General features: G+C 39.4%; 1 protein-coding gene and 1 long non-coding RNA gene across 9 annotated transcripts in view; one reads left to right on the forward strand and one right to left on the reverse strand.

Annotated features, from left to right (window-relative positions):
* The window catches only part of LOC108384382 (uncharacterized), a 102,717-nt gene extending 88,940 nt beyond the window's left edge, over window positions 1–13,777 (reverse strand). For 2 of the 4 annotated variants that reach the window (XR_001850010.3, XR_005056360.2), the window contains exons 1-3: window positions 13,579–13,777; window positions 12,345–12,498; window positions 12,162–12,227 (exon numbers count right to left, since the gene is read on the reverse strand). This is a non-coding gene — a long non-coding RNA (uncharacterized lncRNA). The other 2 variants (XR_005056361.2, XR_012130312.1) reach the window with 2 other exon arrangements.
* A 552-nt stretch (window positions 13,778–14,329) lies between these two features.
* Window positions 14,330–23,149, forward strand: part of SSBP2 (single stranded DNA binding protein 2) — a 299,317-nt gene continuing 290,497 nt past the window's right edge. Inside the window, exon 1 of one of the 5 annotated variants that reach the window (XM_073234476.1) lies at window positions 14,330–14,526. In XM_073234476.1, the coding sequence (XP_073090577.1) occupies window positions 14,465–14,526 (62 nt within the window). In that variant the 5' untranslated portion in view covers window positions 14,330–14,464. The remainder of the gene's footprint in view (window positions 14,527–23,149) is intronic. The other 4 variants (XM_036999672.2, XM_036999693.2, XM_036999677.2 and 1 more) reach the window with 4 other exon arrangements.

Below are 23,149 nucleotides of genomic sequence, written 5' to 3' on the forward strand. Positions count from 1 at the left end.
TACAGCATCTAGGCAGGAATGCATAGGATTAGGGGTCACAACGGGACCATCTTTCTAGAAAGAACCTCCTCATAGTGTGAAGGAGGAGCAGAAAACCCCATCCAAATCAGTGAAAAACAGATTTTTTTAAGTAAATGCTGCCTTATTATTTTCCAAATAATTTCCATAATTTCAGAAAAAAACAGTATTTGAGAGGTCAATTCGTTTTAAAAATATAAGTCATTACTGGCTCATGGCAATGGATCATGACCACCCTTGACATTATGTAAAATAACAGCTGGACCCAGAATTTGAAGATAACGCTTGGAGAATATCAGTAGGCCCTTTCTTTTCAGGGAAAAGAAACATTATAAAATGTTTTCTCAGCTAGAATGACACACTACAACTGTATTAATGAAATGTTACAAATTTATGGGATCTAAATTAGTGAGTTTTAACCATAGGGATATATTGTGAGAGATGAGGAACTTAGGAAATCAGAACATAATACTAAGTTACAGGAGTCATAATAAAAGATCTTCACCATTTTCTGCCCTTCATGCTGTCTGCCATGATATTGAAAAAAACTGATATTCTAAACTCTGATGAGCATTCCTTCTTTAGTCATTCAATTGGTTTTTAAGATTATTTTCCTTTCCATCCTGTACCCTGTGTCATAATTTCTACATGATATTATTCCTGTTATGAGTGCTGTTTAATTATTAGTGACTCAAACAATGAGAACTTAAATGTTTTGGCAAAGATCTGAGGTTGTGAGGCTGTAACTGACCGGATAAAGAAAGGAAACCACAGGGTTCTCCTATAGCTGAAGAGTGCTCTTGACCACTTTCTAATGTTCCTTCTACTTCTATGAAGCTACATGACTGCTTTGCATGGTTTATTAATTCTGTGATTTCCCATGTATATATATATTTCCAAATATACAAAGGTAAGAGAACAATATCCTCACATCAATATTATTTTTTTCTGCTTTAATTCCCACTGGTTTATTAATAAATGGTTTTAAAGTCAGTGTTTAAGTCTTCTTTTCTCAATACCATTTTGGCATTTCTGGAAAGAACCCTTCTAAGGGTAGGAGACATAGACATGTGGCTGGAGTGACACAGATTTAGTTCTACCAAGGCCAAGAATACCTCCTGGTTCTGCCTTTGAGCTCCATCCAAATGTCAGTCTGTAGGGATGGGAGACACAGAGATCCCCTTACAAAGAAGAATATGCTACCCAGCTGTGGGGAGTGTCAACATCTTCAGGGTCTGCCTCAGCTGCTAAGAACCACCTCTCCAGAGATCATATCTATCCTGAGGCAGCTCACATCTGATAAGCAAGATTGGGTATAAGACCAGACCATTTTGGCAGGACACAGGACACTCTGATGCATTGTATTTGCTCTAGAGGTCTCCACTGGACTGGAAGAGGCTTCATCAGGCCTACATCAGGGTTGATTTCTCCTTCTGTCCAAGCCAACATCATCCTCTTCCTTTCACAGAGTTGACCCCTAATGAACATGTTGTATTCCAAATTCATCTCAAACTCTGCTTTCAGAGAACCTTAACCTGTGACAGTAGGCAAACTGAATAAGATCTAGAGGCTCTTCTGGTCAAGATCTGAATGACCTAGGCCAGAATTTTGAGATGTTTCTTGTCATCTTGTCCTGAATCTATCTATCTATCTATCTATCTATCTATCTATCTATCTATCTATCTATCTATCTATCTATCTATCTATCATCTATCTATCTATCCACCTACCTGTCTATCTCCTAAAAATAATTTTCCTTTTGCTTGGTTGTGATGTAATTTTTCATTTTGCTTTTCTTTGGGGAGTTTTGTTTGTTGGGGGAATTGTAGGAACTCTTCTTACATAGAAACCTAAAGAAAGTACAATGCTGATTTCCCTATAAACTTCCACTGTTACTGAAAAGACATATTCTCATGGAAAAATAAAATTGGCTCTATCACATGAATTAATTTACAGTTAAAGAACTTGTACAAGCAATATAAGCAGTAAACTCTCTTTGTCTATGTGGTATCTATGGATATTTAATTAATATAAATCTTGCAAGAAGTTGATCAAATAGATAATTTTTGTGCAGTTTCTGAAATGGACACAGAACAGTGCTAGCTCTTAATTTTTCTCCATGTCCAGATCACATCCCTCCCTTACTGCACCTAGCTTATGCCCTTCCTTCATCCATTAATTTGTATCCTTGTAAAAACCCCTCCACTTCCCTACTTCTACCTACCCTTCTGTCTCTCCTTCACACAACTTTCAGTGTGATTTTTCTAAATTTCAAATCTGATCAGTTCATTTTTTTGCTTAAAATCCTCAGTCGCTTCCAAAGACTTACAGGGATTTAAAACCTAGTCTTTTTCCTGGTACTCATACAAAACTTTTCATGAATCCGTCTCTGCTTACTCTCTCTCCAGTTTCATCTCCTAGTCACCCCACCTCAGGCAATTCCCCTGCAGCTTCTGGGATGCACATCGTCTCTTTCCTTTTGCCTGTGTACATGCTGCTCCCTTTGTTGAACTGCCCTTCTCCACTTTTCTTAAATTAAAAACAATTTTTTAAATTTAGCTGAGCCTTATTCTTTCTTCAAAGCACTACTCAAACATCAAGGAAGCTCTAGGTAATAGTCCTCCATGCCCACAGAATACTCATTGCCACTAACACTATAAATAAGACTATATTGAAATATAAGACTGCTATAATGCTTAAAAGGTTCCAATTACTAGGAGTAGCTTAGAAAAACATTTTAGGTGTTGATTGACCAGCAGAAGTCTCTGAAGGTATTTTTACTTCACCCAGAGTAGTTGCCTATACCAGGAACTACAAGCTAATAATATTCACAGGAGAGAGAATGTCTGTTTGCCTAGACCGTTTGCGATATTAGCTATGCAAATAAATATTTTGATTGTTCATTTGGGAGAAGAGGATTACTTGATGACTGTCTTGAAGTACATGTAGGCTTATTATAAGAGGAGGATGACTAATTTTTTTCCCATTGCTATTGCTGATTCAATGAGGAAAACTTTTTACATTGTATTAACAGTTAAAGATAAGAAAGAATTTCTTCACTGGAATAAGGAATGTTGTGAAAACTCCCTCATTACAAATGTGACTAGATGACATCAAAATTCTAATTTTTACCCTTGAATCTGTGAAATCTGAAGTGATGTCATCTCAGTGATCAACTGTCACCAATAATGAGTCTTGAATTCGGCATTACATTCTCCAGTTACTACCTTCAGATAAGAGCTTGTGGCGACATGTTATGAATGTAGGGCCATCCTGGGCAGTGCTTAAGAATCAGAGCATTACCCTCACAGTTATATCTCACTGGGGAGACAAGACACAGGAAAGTTAAGTTCTAGAGAAAGGCAACTATTGTTATATATGACACAGATTATAAGAGCAAAGAATGGCTTTCTAAGGAGTTAGTAGCTGGAGAGGAGTAGGGAAAGCCACTCATGGCAATGGGAACTGAATGTACCAATTTATGCAGTGTTGATAGATGTGCCACGTATATTTGTGTATGTTTAGAGATCATGTAGGGCAAAGATCAGCTTTCCTGAGGAAGAAAACATTCATAAACATTCACAAAGCACATATGATATGCTAAGCTCTGTTCTAAACCAGTATATGCATTTTCTCATTCAATCCCTATGATAACTTTAATGTGTAGTTAGTAACATTATCTCAGTTTGCAGTTGATAAAACTGAGGCACAGGAATATTAAGTGACTTGCCTAAGATCCTACACCTAACTAGTGGAGCAGAGAATTCAAATCCAGGTTCTCAGACTTTAGCTACTGGGACTAAAATTCTAGAAACACTAGTAATCACTTTCCAGAGGCAAGGTATAAACTGAGGTCAGAACCATGGGGCTTGAAAGCAGGGAAATGTCTTCAACATGTAAGTATACTGGAAATGTCTGTGAATGGACAGACTATTTTCATGGAGTATATACTCAGGGAAGAGACAGACATGTGTAAGTGACTATTATGTACTGAAGGCTGTAGGTACCAATGGATCAGACTGGAGGAAAACCTGAGGGTAGAGGACATTATCCTATAAGCAGTGGGGAGGCATTGAGGTTTCTGCGTAGGGCAGTGACATGATGAAAGCTTATTACTGAAAACTTCATGTGCTGACTGGATGCTACTTGTTTTCTTATTGTCAGCAACATTAAGCCACTTAGAATGCCAAGCAAGTTAGGTATGTGGTGATAGAAAAGAGGAGAACATATTTCTATTTCTCAGGTACTGCTCTCCAAAATTCTGCTAATTTGGTTTAGATGCTGGAACAATAAATTGGAGTAAGAGTAGAAGCCTAAAATCTGAAGGCATGCTGATGCTCTCCGCCCAATCGCTATTGTTTCTAAACATATAAGGAGCCCCAGGCTGCAGGAGGATAGAGGGTGGTAAAGACTGTCCCTTGCAAATATCTAAGACAGCTAGGATCTAAGGTCATTCATGTATGATTGTTTTAGAGTAATCCATTCAATCACTCAGCCACTGATTCAAGGACTATTTGTTTACTGAGTGTCACTGGGAGGAACAGGGATCTGACATAAGAGGTACAATAAGGCTACTACTCCCATGGAGTGTGTAAGCCAATAAGGTAACTCAGACCATAAACATTTCAGATAGTGATGTGTGGCTATCTGCAGAACAATAGGAAGAAGAGTGACTGCTGAAAGGGGTATAGCCATTTAAAAAGGACTCAGAGAAAATTCTCTGTTGAAATGTCATTCCAGGAGACTTGAGTAGTGAGAAAAAGCCAGCCATGCAAAGAGCACAAGGAAGAGCATTCCAGATAGAGGGAACAGCCAGAGCTAAAGCCCTGAGGTTGAAAGTTAAAGGAAGAGGCAGCAGGAACCATTGGCTTTTGCCATTAGCCACATCCAGAACTTTGAAAAGCATATCTGAAATGCTTCCTCTTCAAATACTATGCTAGTGAAACATTCTAACATTTAATTCAATGATCTATCTCATTATTAACTTTGTTCTTCATAACCAATTAAAATTTTCCATCTATAAACTAACAAATAACAAAAAAGTAAGAAAGATCATAGAGTCAAAAATATGGATGAGGGGTTTCAGAAGATTATCTTGTGGAGGGTGTGGTGGTGAGGGCTGGATATGCAAGGTTGCAAATCATGTAGTATTTATTAATTTAATAAATCTGTCTTTATGTCAATGTAATCGAAGGTTGCCACAAAATAATGGTCTCCTGCTGCTACATAAATGTTGAGGCCAAGCTCTGATGTTTATTTTCAAGACAGGAGACATTGATCTTCACTAATAGAATATTGCAAGTTTATTTCTATTGTGCAAAGTAACCAAAGTTTATTTCATTGCTTGATTTCGGTGGATGTTGGTGCTGTCAGAGTTCAGAATGGTCAGGGGCTATGAGGCCAACAGGATGAGTATTTTTTTTCCTGGCATCTTTGGACTTCATTCTAATATTAAATCAATAAAGGAAAACTTTAGAGATACTTAGTTTCTGGGATCTTTCTTCTGATGCCCCAGGGATTAGGACTGTTTGACACAATATTGTTCTCCCTTAGCACCTAAGAGACTCTAAAAGCCAGACAGTGAGTGAGTTGGACGGGGGCCCCACCCAACTGGAAAGGCAACAGGAAGAGTGATGAGAGGAAAAAGACAGCTACAACAATAGAAGGAGGAAGTGAAGCCAAAAAAAAAAAAAAAAACAAGAGAAGGAAAAGTAACAGTGAACTACAATAATCTACCAGGAAAGGAAAAACCACACAGAAAAAACAAAAAACAAAAAACCAACTCCAAAGGGAACTGCAAGCTGCTGACTTTGGATGCATGGGACCAGTTTTTGGTTATTTCCAGAGGCAGGGCACTTAAGTGATCCAGCAAAAGGATGGTGATGTACTCCAGGGATTCAGGTCTCCCTATTCCAAGGAAGGATGCAAATTAAAACAAAGATTTTGGTTTTCAGGTTTTATCTGTCACAGATCACACAGCCATATAGATCTGGGAGGTGTGATCAACCCAAAGAGGAGCACACAGGTGAAGACAGGAAGGAATACCACAACTGGTAGGGGTTCCTGAATTTGGAAGGAGTAAGGAAAATATTTACCTCTTCTTTTTTTAATTAATTTTATTTTGGTATCATTAATCTACAATTACATGAAGGACATTATGTTTACTAGGTTCCCCCCTTCACCAAGTCCCCCCCACATACCTGTTCACAGTTACTGTCCATCAACATAGTAAGATGCTGTAAAATCACTACTTGTCTTCTCTGTGTTGCACAGCCCTCCCTGTGCCCCCCACACACTATACATGTTAATCGTAATGCCCCCTTTCTTTTTTCCCACCCTTATCCCTCCCTTCCCACCCGTCCTCCCCAGTCCCTTTCCCTTTGGTAACTGTTAGTCCATTCTTGGGTCTGTGCTTCTGCTGCTGTTTTGTTCCTTCAGTTTTCTTTTGTTCTTATACTCCACATATGAGTGAAATCATTTGGTACTTGTCTTTCTCCGCCTGGCTTATTTCATTGAGCATAATACCCTCTAGTTCCATCCATGTTGTTGCAAATGGTAGGATCTGTTTTTTTCTTATAGCTGAGTAATATTCCATTGTGTATATGCACCACATCTTCTTTATCCATTCATCTACTGATGGACATTTAGGTTGCTTCCATATCTTGGCTATTGTAAATAGTGCAGCGATAAACATAGGGGTGCATCTGTCTTTTTCAAACTAGAGTGCTGCATTCTTGGGGTAAATTCCTAGAAGTGTAATTCCTGGGTCAAATGGTATTTCTATTTTGAGCATTCTGAGGAACCTCCATACTGCTTTCCACAATGGTTGAACTAATTTACATTCCCACCAGCAGTGTAGGAGGGTTCCCCTTTCTCCACAACCTCGCCACCATTTGTTGTTGTTTGTCTTTTGGATGGTAGCCATCCTTACTGGTGTGAGATGATATCTCATTGTGGTTTTAATTTGCATTTCTCTGATGACAAGTGATGTGGAGCATCTTTTCTGTTGGCCATCTGAATTTCTTCTTTAGAATATTTACCTCTTTTAAAAATATCAAAAGATAAATAGATTCATACCAACTCACCTTCTCCTTTTAAAATCTTACAAAGAGCCCAAACTTCACTTTACAATAGTCAGAATGGGAGGAAATGATATACTTGATAGAGGACAAGGCTGCAATGAAGCAGGGTGTGGCTTGGTGTTTCTGATTTTGCCTAATCAGGGGGCTCAGCTACAAGAACAGAATCATTACTGCTTACTATGCTGAGCAAGATTCCCTAAGCCCTACTCAAGGAGTTCTGCCTGTATTTAATCCGACCTGAATTCACAGAGAAGCTTGCCCTTCCAGAATCATAGCACATGAAAGAATAAATGTTAAGGAGCAATGGCGATTGGATGGATCCGAGAATTGATCCTGAGAGGGCCTGAAGACAGAGGCTGCCTGGGTGCAGATTACAATCCTGTTGTTCACAAGTTGTGTGAACCAGAAACATTTGTGAACAATAACACCTACCTCCAAGGCTGTGAAGATCACTGAGTAAGATAGTCTATGGAAAACACCTAGTGCCTGTCGCATTATAAGAGCTTAATAAATATTAGTGTTGTTAATACATAAGAAGTCTGTGGCATGGTTTGTAAGAACTAAGTTCTTGCATGACTGAACCATATAATGTTGCTAACACTTAACCATTTTTTACTTAAAAAAAATAGCAGTTCCTTACATTTCAATATAATATGTTCTCAAGAAACTTCCCTATTCCTTTCAACTTTTATCCTTTTTGTCAGGGGTTAAGGGCAGAAGAAAGGGAAGGGGGAAAAGAGAGGAACAGGGAAAGGAAGGAACGGAAAGGTGGGAGGTTACACGGTAAAGCCTTCTGAGGCCACCTGCATGGACTGCTAGCTGAAGTGATGAGATGCAGTCCATCCTACCCCAACAACCCGTTACAGAGATTTCTAGGTCTTCAGGAAAGTTCTGAGACATGGATGTAGCATATGTTTCCTTGTGCTGCAAATGAAAGAACTGTAATCCCAACTATACCAAAACAAGAGAACAGAGAAGGGTACCTCCTAAAGGACATGGAACTGAGGCAGGAACAAAGGCAGCAGTACAGGAAAGCTGGGGTGCAGAGGAGTGGGAGAGAGTGCCCAGAACTGGGTTCTTCCTTAACCATCCTTCTCCACAGATGACCTGCATCCATCACTGGAATGAGCTATTTGTCTGCCTTCCTCCTAGGAACTGGACCAGGCTAAAAAGCCAGGACAAATGGATATAGTCCTCCAGATGCGTCTAATTTCTGAGTACCCTGGCATCAAACATAGTCACAAAGAAGAATATTCTAAAGGTCAGTGTACTTGGCCCGAACTCTCCTTAACCCAGAGCAACAACTTTCACAAAGCAACAACTTTAGCCCTATGTAGTGTCCATAAGGCTGGAGACACTGACTAAGATTCTTTTCAAAGAACTAAAAATCCCCCGAGTGTTGCAGGGAGGACAGGGTAGGAGGTAGGCAGAGAGTAGCAGACCATAATACAAAACATACTTTTTCCTAACACTGGTCCACAACACCAGAGACAACGTGGTTCTTAGAGGTGGGTGAGGGCAATGGGGATTTGCCTGGTAGTAAATAGTTCAGCACTACGTGCATGGCAAGGGGAATCCTTCTATATTCTGCCTCAAGAATTCAGGTCCAAGGGAAAAGACCTGAAAAGTTTGGAAAGCTGATGATAATGAGATTGTAAACTTATTCATCTAATGAGGAATCTGGTTTGTACATGTAAAATCTGCTGCTGCTGATGACATTAGCAGGTAGCAATTACCACAGCAGAATTCTTACAAATCTTCAGGAACTTACTGCAATATGTAGGATGGAGCTCAGTTGGTTTCAAACATATTTTGGGCATCCCAAAATAAAATGTTAAAGTGCCCTGCATATCATTGGCAAGTGTATATGACCCTGATAAGATTGTTTATATCTTATAACTTACTACTGGCAATGGCTATATTCAGCACTTGTCTTAAACAGACTTTTAATACTGTTAAAGAGGCTAAAAATACAATATATTTTTAACCCCTTATTCTTAACCTATTTCAAGGTAAATAAAATACAACAATGGTATAATTTGTCATCTTTCTTTCTTGCCACACTTGGTTAAGAGGACCCAACTATGTTGGAAAATTATGAATAGCAAATATAGTAGGTATTTTTCTTTCTTTGTTTCCATTCCCAACAGGAGGAAATGACAATGCCTGGAATGTTGCATAGCCTCCCTCTTGAGACTGGGGCTTTTATCAACTCCAGGAGAGCAAAGACATCATATTGGCATAAGTGCAGTAGGTGAAAAACCATTGTGAAGATTTAGGAATGCACTAAAAAAATATAGTAATACTTATGAATAAAGAACACTTTTGGCATACTTCCTATTAGATAACTTTAAACATTTAATGACAAAAATCCAGCCAGTGAACACTGCAACACTTGGAATTTGTTTTATAAATGTGCTTAAGTATGTGAAATTGCCATACATGGTGGCCCTGTTTTTCCACTTTTCTTCATTTTATGCATAATTTTTTAATCAGGATTATTTTATATTTTTCCAAATTACTAAATTTCAAATTCTTGATGGTGCTAAAAAAAGACTAGGCACTCCAGAGATGGAATTGTTTAGAACTGGCAGATCTGCACACTGTCTCTTCTAATCCATGGGTGTTTATGAATTCTAAATTGGGATTTTAAAATCCAGAGCAATAGGTTAAGAAAACATTCATTGCCTCAGATTAACTGATGTTAAACCAATAACAGTATGTCAAATAATGTTAATTTGAGGCCCCATTTCATTTATTATTCTGATATAAGAGACCATGTTGCACAGTATTATAGTTCTAATGACTCTGTTCATTCAATTACTTTGGTACATGGCAAGTGAGCAGTTTGTGAATCTGAGCATGCTGGTCTGTGTTGCCTGGAGTGAAAGTTTCATATGTTAGGTTGAGTGACAAACATCTCAGAGCTTGCTCACATTCCTCTGTGGAATAGTCACTTCTGAGAGAAAGAGGTGCGGCTTCGTGGTCTGGGAACAGGACTGTCAGCCAGGAACATAGAGTTCTCATCCTGGAACTAGTTTTATTTTCTTTATGGATCAGATCATGCTAATGAATCTTTCTAAGACTCAGTTTACCCAGTTTTGAGCTGGTTAGGAAAATCTAACTGGGGTATATTAAATAGTAATGAATGGATATCTATTAAAAAATTTGAAATGAAAAGTGTTATGAATGTAAGGAGATGTTATTTTTATAAACTAATTAGTCTAATGAAATAAATAAATAATAGAACAGTTTTGTCCTTTGGAAAAATTATCCCTAAACAAGAAAATTCATTCTCATGTTTAGTTTAATTTTTCTAAATAAATACTTTCTACTCTACATGTTTTAGCTTTTTTAAGTTCACAAGGTAAATATTCTATGTGATACAAATAATTAAACTCATGATTAGCTTTCACTTAAACATAAAGAGGTAGTCTCTTTGTTCTACATAGCACAGGGAAATTTGTTCTGAAGTTCCATGCACTGCAATATTATAGAGATTACTAACCTTAATGTTTTAGAGAAAAAATTAGGATCAAAGATATGTATAGTCAATCTAGAGCTTGAGGAGGGTGTATAATGATCTGCCTGTTTTAAAATGATAAAGACTTCCAAGAATAAGATTTGGGTTCCAGAAAGAGAAAATTGTGCATACATGCCAAAACAAAACATGGGGGATAACTTAATGAATGAGTAACTGTGGTATACTATACCTGAAAGAATAAAGTTAAAAAAAAAATCGACCTCAAATGCAATGTAGCAAGCTCAGATGGTCAGCATTCTCCTGCCCAAAATATATCGCCCACAAATTAATCAGTCTCATATGTGAAGTTAAAAAAATAACCCAAACTTTAAAAAAATATATTATGATTCTTTACACTAGGAAGTTTTACATCTCCTATCTCCTACTCCTTTTTAAAAATAAAAACAAAACAAAACAATGGATCTTCACTTCTGTGTCTGAGATCTCAAATTTGGCTCTGAATATGTGTTTCAAATCTCATTAATTACAATATTGGCCCCACGAGATACAGTTGCTGATGCAAAGAACACTCTTTGTACTCAAAATAATTTGAACGAGGGCAAAAAAGCATTTTATTTACATGTGTAAACATTAAGAAGAAAATAAAACAGATAGCTGCTGAGATTTTTTAATGATAATTGATTTGATTACTTAAGCTTTAAGGTTACCATGCATAGGAACAGTCATATTTTCGTTTTGTGTATTTGTGGGATGATAACATTCTTGTAAAGGTAACGTAGACATTAACTTGGCAAGTTCTGAACTAAGACCTTTAGCATTTTATTTTTTCCAGATACTGAGACCAAATTATTCTGAATTCCATACCCTACTGTGCAGATCTATAATTTATTTATTTTTTAAATATCAGAAACTATGCCATTACCCAAGGGACTCTTCCATGTAACAAATCTGGGTACAAATGAATCAAATGAATAAATTACAGCAGTAGACAGCAAACAGCCTTTCTTGTTTTCTTTCTTCATTTTCCTTTCTCTTTAGGAAACAGCAAATTAAGCCATGGATATTTGTGATCTTGTACTATAAGAACACATGTGGTCATACATTTTCATCCTATTAACAAACCAGCTGGCTCAGTGGGTAGAAGGTAAAGTCCACTCTAAGGATATCTTGATGCCTTACATGAGGAAGGTCATCTGCTGTGTATAGACACAACCTAAAAATCTTGCTCTGAGATCTGATGGTGCCCACTGGCTGTCTTTAAATGTATACTGAACAGCAGAGTTATTAAGCAGCCTTACTTACATAGAATAATCACTTGGAGCTTGCAAAAAATACAGATGCCTGGGTCCATACCAAAGGTTTCTGATTCAGCTAGTCTGGGATGGCATCTCAGAGATTGATTTTCAAAACAAACAAACAAAAATCAACAAAAGATGAATCCTCCTAATTCAATGCTAATGTGCCACAACTAAAAACCATACTTAAAGAATCCCAACATGAGTGCAAGGATAACTAACTTGTTTTTAGATAAGTTGTTTTTTTTAATGGAAACCCTTGTTTTTTAATGGAAACCTTACCTTATTCTAGGCATGGGCAGGAGCATGGATCAGCAGCTCACACAGCTCCCTCCTTGACAGCATTTCCTAAGCATCACAATATAGGGAGTAATTTTTGGGTGATGAAGCCTTGGATTACTAATAACTTTCTGGGGTAAAGTCATTGAAAGTAAATAATTGAACAATAAATTACATAATGCTAACCTTGAACATAAAGTCTGTGAACAGTGGCAGCCTTATACACATTTCAGTATTTTGAGTAAAAGTTCATCAGAAGAGAGACTCTTACTGACTCAGTGTCACTCCTGGTTCTTCAGAGTCCATGAATGCCATGGACTCAAATCTCAGCACCAAATCACTGTAGGTCATTAGAAACAGAAGGGAGAATGTTGAGATAGAAATGGTAAATTCCTTCTCTTGGAAGTTAGTCAACTTCACCTGATGTGATTTTTTTTTCACTTTCTTTATCCTCACTTCTTTTATTGGCTAAATTTTTGTCCTTTGAATAGGAGCACTTTTCTTTTTTATGATGTCAGTCCACTATTGTTTTTGTCATCTTTTGCTATTATATTCTATGGCCTCTTCATCTAATCTTGCTTTTTATTTTTCTTTCCTATTTTTTACACTTTACCTTTTCCAATTTTTAAAAATTTCCTTAACACTAGTACAGCAGGTCCTTCCTCTTCATTTTTCGCAGTTTCTTATGTTTGGTTACCAGCCCGTTTTCTGATCTTCTCTCTCATTTTTACTGACTGCTCTTCCCTAACTTTCTGTTGATATTTTATCCCTATCACTTGCTGTCAATGGGCACACAATCCCGTGGTTTCTATCTCCCTATCCCCACATGCATTTTTAGATTCCTACTACTAAAAGCTTAAGGCTACATGTGAGGAATAGAAAAGTACCTTTCCCCATCTGAATCCTATTTCCTCTCCCCTCCCATAGCTGTTCCATGTCTACTCATCCTTTCCTGATATTCTCCCTGACCCCCACCTGCATCCCCTCTACACCTGTCACTCCCTATTTGATGCCCATCTCTATTTGCACTGATTTTACATCCAGAAGATAAAGGATGGAGTTCTACCAGGAACCAGGTTGTGTGTTCCAGGAATTTTCGTGCATTTACTGAAATGGGCCTGGGGGCTTGGATCTAGATTCTTGGGCAGCTTTCAACTCTTGCACAGTTTTGCACACCTGGGAGTGACCATAGGGCCTACTCTGATGGACAAGGACAGGGATGTCTTTAAAGGCCTTGTATGGGCCTTTCCACTGGCACCCCAGACCCAGGCTGGGAAATCAGGCCAGGTGGGGATGCCTGGGGCCTTTTTCCGCAGCAGAGTGGTGTGTGGTGCGCTACGAGGCTCTAGGAGTGGAGGTTAGGATAGGGAGCCACTGAGGCCCCGGCAGTCAGGGAGCCATCTTTGGGAGGCAGGCTCACCTCTAAAGAGAGGACGCAGGCCCGAGGCAGGGTGCTCCCTCAGGACGTAGGGCGCGGTCCTAGGGGCCAGGCGACGCCACCCGAGCGGCGCCAAGGGCTGGAGGCGCAGTCCCTCCCCAGGAGGGGAGGCGAGTCGCTCCGGGTATCTCAGCCAGAAGGTCGAGGGAACAGCGCATGTGTCCCTGCCAGCCGGCCCTCTGGGAACAAGGCGGGGGAGACACCCCAGGGAGTAGGACGGAGGGCTGCAAAGATCAATCCTGGGTACCGGCGCGGGGTCATAAACAGGAGAGGAGCGGGAGAGGGCGTTGGTGGGGGGCCCCAGAAAGGCTGGGGCCGTAGGTCTGTCTGTCTACTCCGCGGGCGCCCAGAAGTCTGGGGCTGGCAAGGCTCCGGCTCCGCCAGCTCCAGCCGGAGACTCCAGGCCGCACTTTCCCCTCCTCCCGGCGCCTGCTCTCCAGTGAGGAGCCGAGCGCGGGCGGCACGGTGGGAGGGGCGGCGGCGGAGAGAACAGCCAGTTGTTTAAAATCCTTCTAGAGCAGTTTCTAATTCCCCCCTTGCGCCGGGGTTCGGAGGGGGGAGGGGGAAGCAGAGCGGGAGGAGGGAGGAGAGGGGAGAGGGAAAGAGGGAGGGAACCTGGGAGGGAGGGAAGGAGGGAGGGAGGAGACTGCCGCTTGGGCTGTAGCCGCCACCGCGCGTTTCGGCAAGCCGGAGGGAGGAGAAAGCCTGTCAGTCTCTAGCGTTGCCTGGGCGAGGAGGGCGGAGCTTTGGCGTGGGGCGGCCAATAGTGGGGGTGGCTGCGTGGGTCGCCATGGGGACGGGGCTGTTCCCGGGGAGGCTGTGATGGGTTGACAGGTGCGTGACAGTGGGAGCTGCTCTCGGCACAAGCATGTACGGCAAAGGCAAGAGTAACAGCAGCGCCGTCCCGTCCGACAGCCAGGCCCGGGAGAAGTAAGTGTCTCCGCTTCTCACCCACCTCCGCCTTCACACGCGCGCACACACACGCACGCACTCGCACACTCTTTCGGAGACACACACAGACACACTCCGCCCGGGGAGAGACGCGGGTGGGCTGGCAGGGGGAGGGGTACGCGAGGTGGGGGCGTGCGGTACCCGGAGCGGCGGCTTCCCGGGAGGTGCCAGCGCGGGGCGGGCGGCCGTGGAGAGCTGCTGGAGGGCTGGAGGGAGTGTGTTGGGGAGCGGTGGCGGTGCTGGGGGCGAGGATGGAAACTTGTTTGGGTGATCGAAGGAAATAACCCGTGGGTTCACCAGCTCACAAAGTAACTTTAGAGCTGGGGGCCCCGGGCTGCGGGGAACAGGAGAGCCGCTGGGGGTCGAGGAAAGGACGGGAGGGGGCAGCTGCGTAGAGGGCGCGTGGTGGGAACGTGGGTTTTTGGAAGGGCAGGCTGGGGCAGGGACCCGCAGCACCAGGGACGCCGCGGTGGGGGCTCGGGCGCCGGGTGAGGCCAGGGCGTCGCTGCCGGGCGCGCGGCGGGCGGAAGCCGGGATCCGAGCGGCCGAGCGGGGCCCCGCGGGGCGCGGAGACGCGCGCGGGGCTCGCAGGGCGTGAGCGGGCGTCGGCCGGGTGGGCGTCAGGGCTTCCCTGTCGGGCGTTGGAAAGCGGCGGCCGCCTGTGCCTAGCGGAGCTGGGGGCTGCCAGGGGCGCTGCTGAAGTTTGGGAGTCTGAGAAGCCCCGAGTTCCTGGGAAGGAAAAGTGTGCTGCCGAGGAGCGGGATCTGCTGGAGAAGCTGGTGTTTCTGCCTCTTCCAGCCGACCCACCTCCGCGGTGGTGGCGGCGGCTGGAGAACTTTTTTTTTGAGATTTGCTCTCTTCTAATCGTCGCGGGGCCGCGGCTGCCCAGGCTGAGGGCGAAGGTCCCCGCGAGGCGGTGGTCTTCGGGCGCGTAGAGGGGCCGCTGTGGGAGCTGCGGCGGCCGGCGCAAGGAGGGGGCGGTGGTCCGAAAAGGGATTGGATTTGCCGGAAGGGAAGCAGAGTTGAGGTGGGAAGGAGTTGTTTGGTCCGCGGTGTGGAGAGATACAGGTGTTAACTTCGGTGGGAGCCCAGAGGAGGCTGGCGAGAAAAGAGCCCCTCCTGGTCCGGGGTGCCACAGTCACCGCACACTGCAAATCAGGGCTCTTTGCTGCTATTCTTACATACTTGTAACGGTGATTTGGTTGTTACTAAAAATGAGAGCGAATAGTTACTGTGATCGCTGAGGAAGAACCCCTGTGCCGCAGATGAAACAGTGATTCCCAGTAACCATCTCCACTCAGAGCGTGACTGCGCGCTCTGCCTTTCTGAGGGGGTTCAGACTGGGGAAAAGTCTGAGAGCATCTCTCAAGAGCTACTTTGGTTACCTTGCGCACGGAAATAGCTGGGTAAATAAATGCCCAGACAATCGAGTTTCCCTCTTTGCTATAGGCAGGTAGTAGTCTTCTGAAAGTTTTCGTGCCCTAGGGAAAGGAACATTTCCTAATCTTAGTGTTGGCAGCAACACACAATTCCCATAGGTTTTAGGGGTGGCAGCCTTGATGTAGCAAAACAAAACAAAACAAAATTAACGGAGATATACTGTGTGTTTTTTTTCTTCCAGAAGTATTTTCTTAAGAGCTTCACTGAGGATCATGTTGCTGTGAAAAGGCATATGTAAAAAACTTAGCATTAGACCCTGTTTAAGAAACAGCAATTACTGGAATTGAAGTTTTGAAATAGCCTAATTTGTGTGCATTAACCATTGGTTGTGATGTATCTGATAAAATAAAAACATTTAATGGAATATGTTTTAATGATTACAGAGTATCTGAATTTCCTGTAGTTGGGAGTGAAGGAATTGGAAAGTACTGAGACATAATTTTATTTTTGGGGGGCGGGTTAAATTTGACAATCAAAGTAATTTTGGACTCCTAGGAATGGCAGACTCTAATTTGTATCCCAATAACTTTGTGAAAAAATTTTTTTCTTAGAATTTGAGGTAATAATGAAGCAGTTACGCATGGCCTGTCTGTGGTCCTTTCTAGTTCTAATTCTGTGATTCTGTCATGAAAATAAATAATTGCTACTGTTTGCTGTGAAGTCTACCAGACTGAACACCAAGTAACATTGTAAGCAAAGTGGTGAGGGTTCTGCTAGATGGTGCTATTTGATTTAAATATGTTTCTCCCATTCATTGTAATTGGCATCAGGAATCCTGGACTGGGTTGCCTTGTGAACTAAATATAGGTGGAGAGGCCACTTTTGGAGAATTGACAATGACTGTTCTGGGTTAATTGTTGAATTAATTTGTAGGTGAATGTTGTTTGAATCTAAGACAAGCATTGAAGTAGATTCTATTTTATAGAATAAACTTACTTTCATTTTGGTGGGAAAGTTGATTTGTTGTTCAAATTTTTCCTTTTATGTTTACTTGGGACTTTAATGGCATTATTTTCCAATAGTGTACTAACTTCTGAAGATAGGAATTTTGAAGTGTTTAAAATGGATGTGACTAGATTAAAAAAAAATTTAAGTGGCAGATTTTAAAAAGTTTTGAATGAATAATTAGTAAGCAAGTTGGAATTATGATCTTAAAATCCACACTTGTTTTTCAGTAAATATAAATGTTTTATTTTAATAAATCCAAAAAAATGAGCCATTATGAATGATGGCATGCACTTAAAATAAAAATACTGGTTTTATAATCTATCAAGAAATGTGTTTTCTAACATGACTTCATAGTGGATAGCTGACAAATGTTTACCTGTACTATTGCATTTTTACTTTCTCTTTTATTAAGTCACTATGATTTGCTGGTACACAGTTTCTATAATTTCAGTAAACAGTTCTGAATATAAAAATGGCCAGAGTCAGGTTAATTGCTTATTTTGTTGGTTTAAAGACCAGACAGGTCAAGTCTATACAAAGGTTTGGATGAGGTTTAATTATAGAGGGAATGATTGAAAACCCTTATAGGGAGGTGGGATGCTTGCGTAAAAGTTTAAATTATTATGATTTTAGTAGATTATTTCCCCCTTTAGCAGACTTTCTTTGTAAGGAATCACAATTGTAATTAAGTAACTGTATAATTGGTTGTTTAAAGTCTAGCTTCCTCTAAAATGTAAGTTTTTTGAGGGCAAGAATGATACTTCTAATTTTCTCAGAGAGGAAATCCTAGACATTAAGGATGTCAAAAGCGCCAAATAAATACTGTTGAATAAATGAAGATGTTAGACTCAAAGGAAGTTTGTCAATGTGAAAAAAAGTTTTTCAGTGACTTTGAACATAAAGACTTTGGAAGTTTGAGTTCCATGTTCTCAAGCTTAGTTGTGTTTAAAAAATAACCAATAACAACAAGACAGTAATTATTTTTTTGTCATTTTATGTGCCAGTCACTGTGTTCGGTATTTTAGGTATGTTTTCTCTAATTCTCTCTCAATTCTGATAGGTAGTGATTTTTTTTTCTCCATTAAAGAAATAAGAAAACTAAAACTTATTAAATAATTCATCCAGGAATACATTGCTAGCTTGGTTTTTAATAAAGGTTTCTCTAACATGGGTTTTTTCACCATGGTTGAAGCTGAAATACACATTTTCCAAGTATATCTGACTGCCTTTCAGATGCTACAGATTTAGGGAACATCACATAATCATATATAACAGACTTTAAAGATTTGATTACATGATGTTTTCTTGACCATTGGCGCACCCTCATGCTTATACCCTCCATTTTGATAGACTGCATGTATATTTGGAGATGGCCTAGAAATTTTAGGAGTGAAAGTTGGAAGCCTAAAATAAGAATCCCAGTTTCTTCAAATTTTTCTCCCAGGAATTTTGTTGGATCACTTAAGTTTTAAGATTAGATCATAGTTGTGAATAATTCCTGTATGAAATGTTGTTGAATTTTAAGCCACATTATATGCCATACAACCACAGAAAGAATAACTGGCAGCTGCACATAGCTAAGTAGTGATATTAGTTTTTTATTAAACTTATGTAACTTTTTATTATTTTTTAAATTTGATCCTTTGAAATTAGGGAATAGCATAGAAAGATGAACCTCTATAAAGCAAAGTTGAACATAGGATACACATACTAGACAGTGACATTGTATTAAGTAAACTTGTATATTTCTGAAGTGAACTTAAAAAGCTACAGAAATCAGACAGTGCATCTAATCTGGGGCTCTGAAAAGTAACTTTGGCTTTAAATTATGAATCTTCTAGTTGAATATACCAAAAAAACAAATACCGTATGCCCATTTTTAAGTGGTTAAAGTGTAATGAGCATTTGAATATTACTCCAGATTTAAAGGAGAGTTCATAGGGATTAGTAATGCCAGCGTCACCTTATTCTCCTCTTTTTGTTAGTAAGTCATTCCCCTAAAAACTTACAAACTTCCCTTCTTCCTTCCTTCCCTTCTGAAGGAAATAAAGACAAGTGAAGTAGTATAAATCTCTTCAGAAACATGATTGACAATCAGTTAATGCAGTTAATGCAATAAAAGATTTCTAAAACTAATGAAGGAGTACCTTTTTGGGGAAGAAGTTTTCTGTAAGATATTAAATCAACTCACTTTTTCTGAATCCCAGGATGTTTTCTCAAAACACTGAACAACCTGTTTCTAATATGTCATTTTAGCTGTGAGATTGAGCTCTGTTCCATTACTTTAGGAGAAATACATAAAGGATAAGTTTTTTTTTAAAGGAGCAAAGCTAAAGGAAAAAAACTGTAAGATGTCGAGAGTTCAATTTTAGGATTTTTGTCAGGAGATTTATTTTAGAAATAGTATTACTATTATAATGTGTTTTTTTCAGAACTATGAAAGAAGCAAATGAAAGGTTTAGTTCCATACTTTAGAGCCAGTTTGCTATGTAAAACCAGTCCAGGGTGAAGAAGTCATTAGCTTTTAGTTGCTCTGAAGTAGTGGACCAAATGTGTCTTAGATCTTCAATTACAACTTGAAAAGAGTTATTTTGTTTTAAAATTAAAACAACAGGGTGTGTGGGGTTAATAATTCCTAGGTTTTAGTTTATTAACATTTCACCCAAATAGTTTAGAGCTAAAAGTAAAATTTGGGGAAAAAACCATTCTGAATTTACAATATTCTTTCTTCCATAGAGATCAAAACTTGTTACATTAATATTGGGACATAGAATTAAGGATTAATGCACTGGATTTTAAAGACATGATGCTACTTGGAATATATAATATAGAAATACATATTGAAGATGATTTTGGAATACATAAGAATATTCTGTTATATGTATATTACTGCTTTGACATTGGTGTGGAAATGATGAAATATGTGCATGCTAGTGACATTGTGGGCGAGTAATATTTGAGCCTGTCAACATGCTAAAATATTCATTTTATTAATAACTTACTGTTTCTCAAAGGAAGGACTTAGAATTGCAGCAATAGAATAAGGTATTTGTTAATATTTGAAGAGCATTTGGAGTAAAAAATAAGTGATTATATGTAGATTTAAAATTTTTCTAATCAGATTTTATAGATATTTATGTGTATAACATCTATTTATGTAAGGTTTTATTAACATAAGTATGTAAGTTAATGTGGTTAGGACTGTGGGAGTTATTTGACTATTAAGTCAAAACTCCATGTATACTACAAAAAGTGATCTGAAGGGGGCTACACCAAGATTTATGTCCAGCTTGTTTCCAGGAATGTTAGAGAAATGGTACTTATTCTTACCTTCTCCAAACTGTATAATCTTATTCACTGTGTGAGGACTTATTCCACCTGAGGAATAATTGAGCTTTTCCAGGTAACTTTTAATAGTCCTACAGGCTGCCCAAATTTATGGATGGGCATAATGGGTAACTGGTATTTTTGTCAGAGTCAGAGTAGGTTAAAGATTGAAAAGTGGAGCTAATATGTTTTTGTAGTATTGACAGACTAAAATTTTATCTGGACTCAAAAGAGCCTGGACAGTTCCAGTGCAATGAAGGAATTAATATTCTTTCTTCATTCATCTTAAAAGAGAAAATTCAGTTGATGTCACTTCTTCAGTAATGACAAAAATACCCTCATATTTTACTTCTGGAATTTTGATTATGCTATTTTATGTAGGACCCTAAGCAGCTTTCAAACAGTAATGAGCCATCATAACATTTTAAATCACAATTCAGCTGGAGTATGCTTGAATCAATGATGTGGCAATCTCCAATTTTTGATCTTCTGTATTAATTTTGATTCATCATATATCAAACAAGTAGTTAAGCACAGAAAAAATTGTAGAGACTAAAGTATAAAACACTTGTGGGGAAAATGGAAGTTCCTATGGTCAGGATCCTCACCTGACTTAAACTACTTGATGTAGTTGGACTACTGCTAGGCTACTGCTTCCACACTGTTAGCAATGAGCTGTTATTGATTGAGTCACTATATAGAGTTCAGCCCAGTGCTCTGGGCGGAGGCAGAGACCAAGGTGGATTAATGACCTACAGACTGCTGGATGCAGATGTGATCCTAGTGCGTGAGAATAAAGCTGGGCATAAGCCCTTTTGCCCCAAGAATGTTCCATTGTCATTTTTTGGTCTCATCAAATCCATAGTGAACTTGTCTGGGGCTGAACTCATAGGCAAGACACACTTTTTTTTTTCTATTTTTTAAGAATTTTTTTGTAATGTAAATGTAATTTAGTTTCAATTACTACTATACTTTAAATTTCTCGTTAGTATAATCTAAGCTGTGTTTAAACACTGATGAAATATTGTGAAGATAAGAATAGTAGATGAAAATTTATATGTGGCTCTGTCCATGTAAACTAAGAGAGGAGTTGATGCCCAAGCAGACTCTTTCCTGAAGTTAATATGATTATTTTTCTTTTGGAATCTGATACTTGCCTTAATTCTGTTTTTCTTTACCTATTTCAACTTGATAAAGAAACAAAGGCTACTTTGCTGACAGAAGAAAGCTAGGCAAATGAATTATTCTATTAAAAATGATTTTACTTAAACAATTAGAATGAATGTTTTCTGTAAAATAACAAAATCTCAAATACTACAGAAAGAGCTTGAGAAATTTTGTCACAGAAGATTATTGTTTAATAGTAAAAATAGTAACAATAACAGCAGTGCTGTCATTTGAGTATTTTGTTTATATTTGGAACTTTACTAACATTGTCTCATTTAGTCCCTTCCAGAATCTACTAGACTATAGATACTGTTCTCCATTAATATCACAGAAGAAACAGAGGCTTAAGAGTTTATCATGCTTTTGGCTGCAGGTATCAAAACAGGAGAGAGAAAATTGCTTAACTGATCAGGGTTTAAAAATAAATCTCACGTAACAGGATGTCTGGAAGAAGTAGTTTCAGAGTTAGTTCAGTGAATCAAGAACATCAGGGTTCCGGATCAACTGCCATCTTCATGGTTTCCCTCTCATGATTGCAACATCCCTGCAGTCAGGTTCCAGCACCAGTCAATCATCCAATCAAGTATAAAGACAGAAAGAAGGGCAGAACTTTTCCTTCTTCATGTCTCATTAATCAGGGAGGAAAACCTTAAAGTTACTTAGCCAATACCTTCTTAGGCCTTATTATAGAGAACAGCAAAATTCTCTACCCTAAAGCAGTTACTGGCAAAGGTAATGGGATTACCATAATTGGCTTAAATCAGTTATCATTCATCCTTTGGCTGGAAACATTGTTCTTTTACACTAAACAAAACAGGGGGTCATTGGCAAAGAAGTTGTATCTTAAGGAAATGGAGAGAATAAAATGGGTGGGTCTGTTTTCATAGAACTTACTTTCAAGTTTGTAGAAACATATAATAATAAACAAGTAAATAGACGTACTAGATAATTTCAGACAGTCATAAGTGCTACAAAGGTAATAAAGTAGGCTAATGTAATATAGAGAGTGACTGGGAAGCGACATTAGATTGGGCAGTCTAGGCAAGGTTCCTGGGGAAGAGACAGGTAAGTCAAGACCAGAATAATATTGGAAGAATCAGTCCTGAGAAGATTTGGGGCTAGAGCATTTGAGACGGGTCTAAACTACCATTGAGGAAATCTCTCAGCTTCAGCATAGTTGCCCAAGGATATGTAAAATATGAGTCAAATTTGGGATGAGAAACTATGCTTCCTGGGGCAGTTTTGTTTTTTTACTGAGTAATTGGGTAGTCAGGCTAGTTTATCTATATTTTCTTAGATTATAAGTTTGACCATCTCCTATCTCCCTAACCCCACCCCCCACAGATAAAATTGTTCCTAATAAAAATAGCATACATGTGACTTTTATAATAATGTTGATGATAGAAATAACTAAGATTTATTGAACAATTAAAGCCTATTGGGTTGACAAAGGGTGGTACAACTGGCATAATTATTTCTCATAAATTTCCGAGGTTGGGTTAGACCCCTTTACTGTATGTTCTCCTAGCTGCAACCTCTACTTTAGCTTACTCACTTCTATCATAAATGAATGAATTTCTGTAATATAGGCATTTAGTAGCTTTTTCAGTGCATTTCAGGACTATAGCAGATTACCTAGTTGTATTACATTGAAATATGTGTATTTTTTCAATATGAATTTATAATAGAACAATCTTTTGTTTATGTTTCAACAAATTTA

The sequence above is a fragment of the Manis javanica genome, chromosome 1, assembly GCF_040802235.1.
Source record: "Manis javanica isolate MJ-LG chromosome 1, MJ_LKY, whole genome shotgun sequence".
NCBI classification, from domain to species: Eukaryota; Metazoa; Chordata; class Mammalia; order Pholidota; family Manidae; genus Manis; species Manis javanica.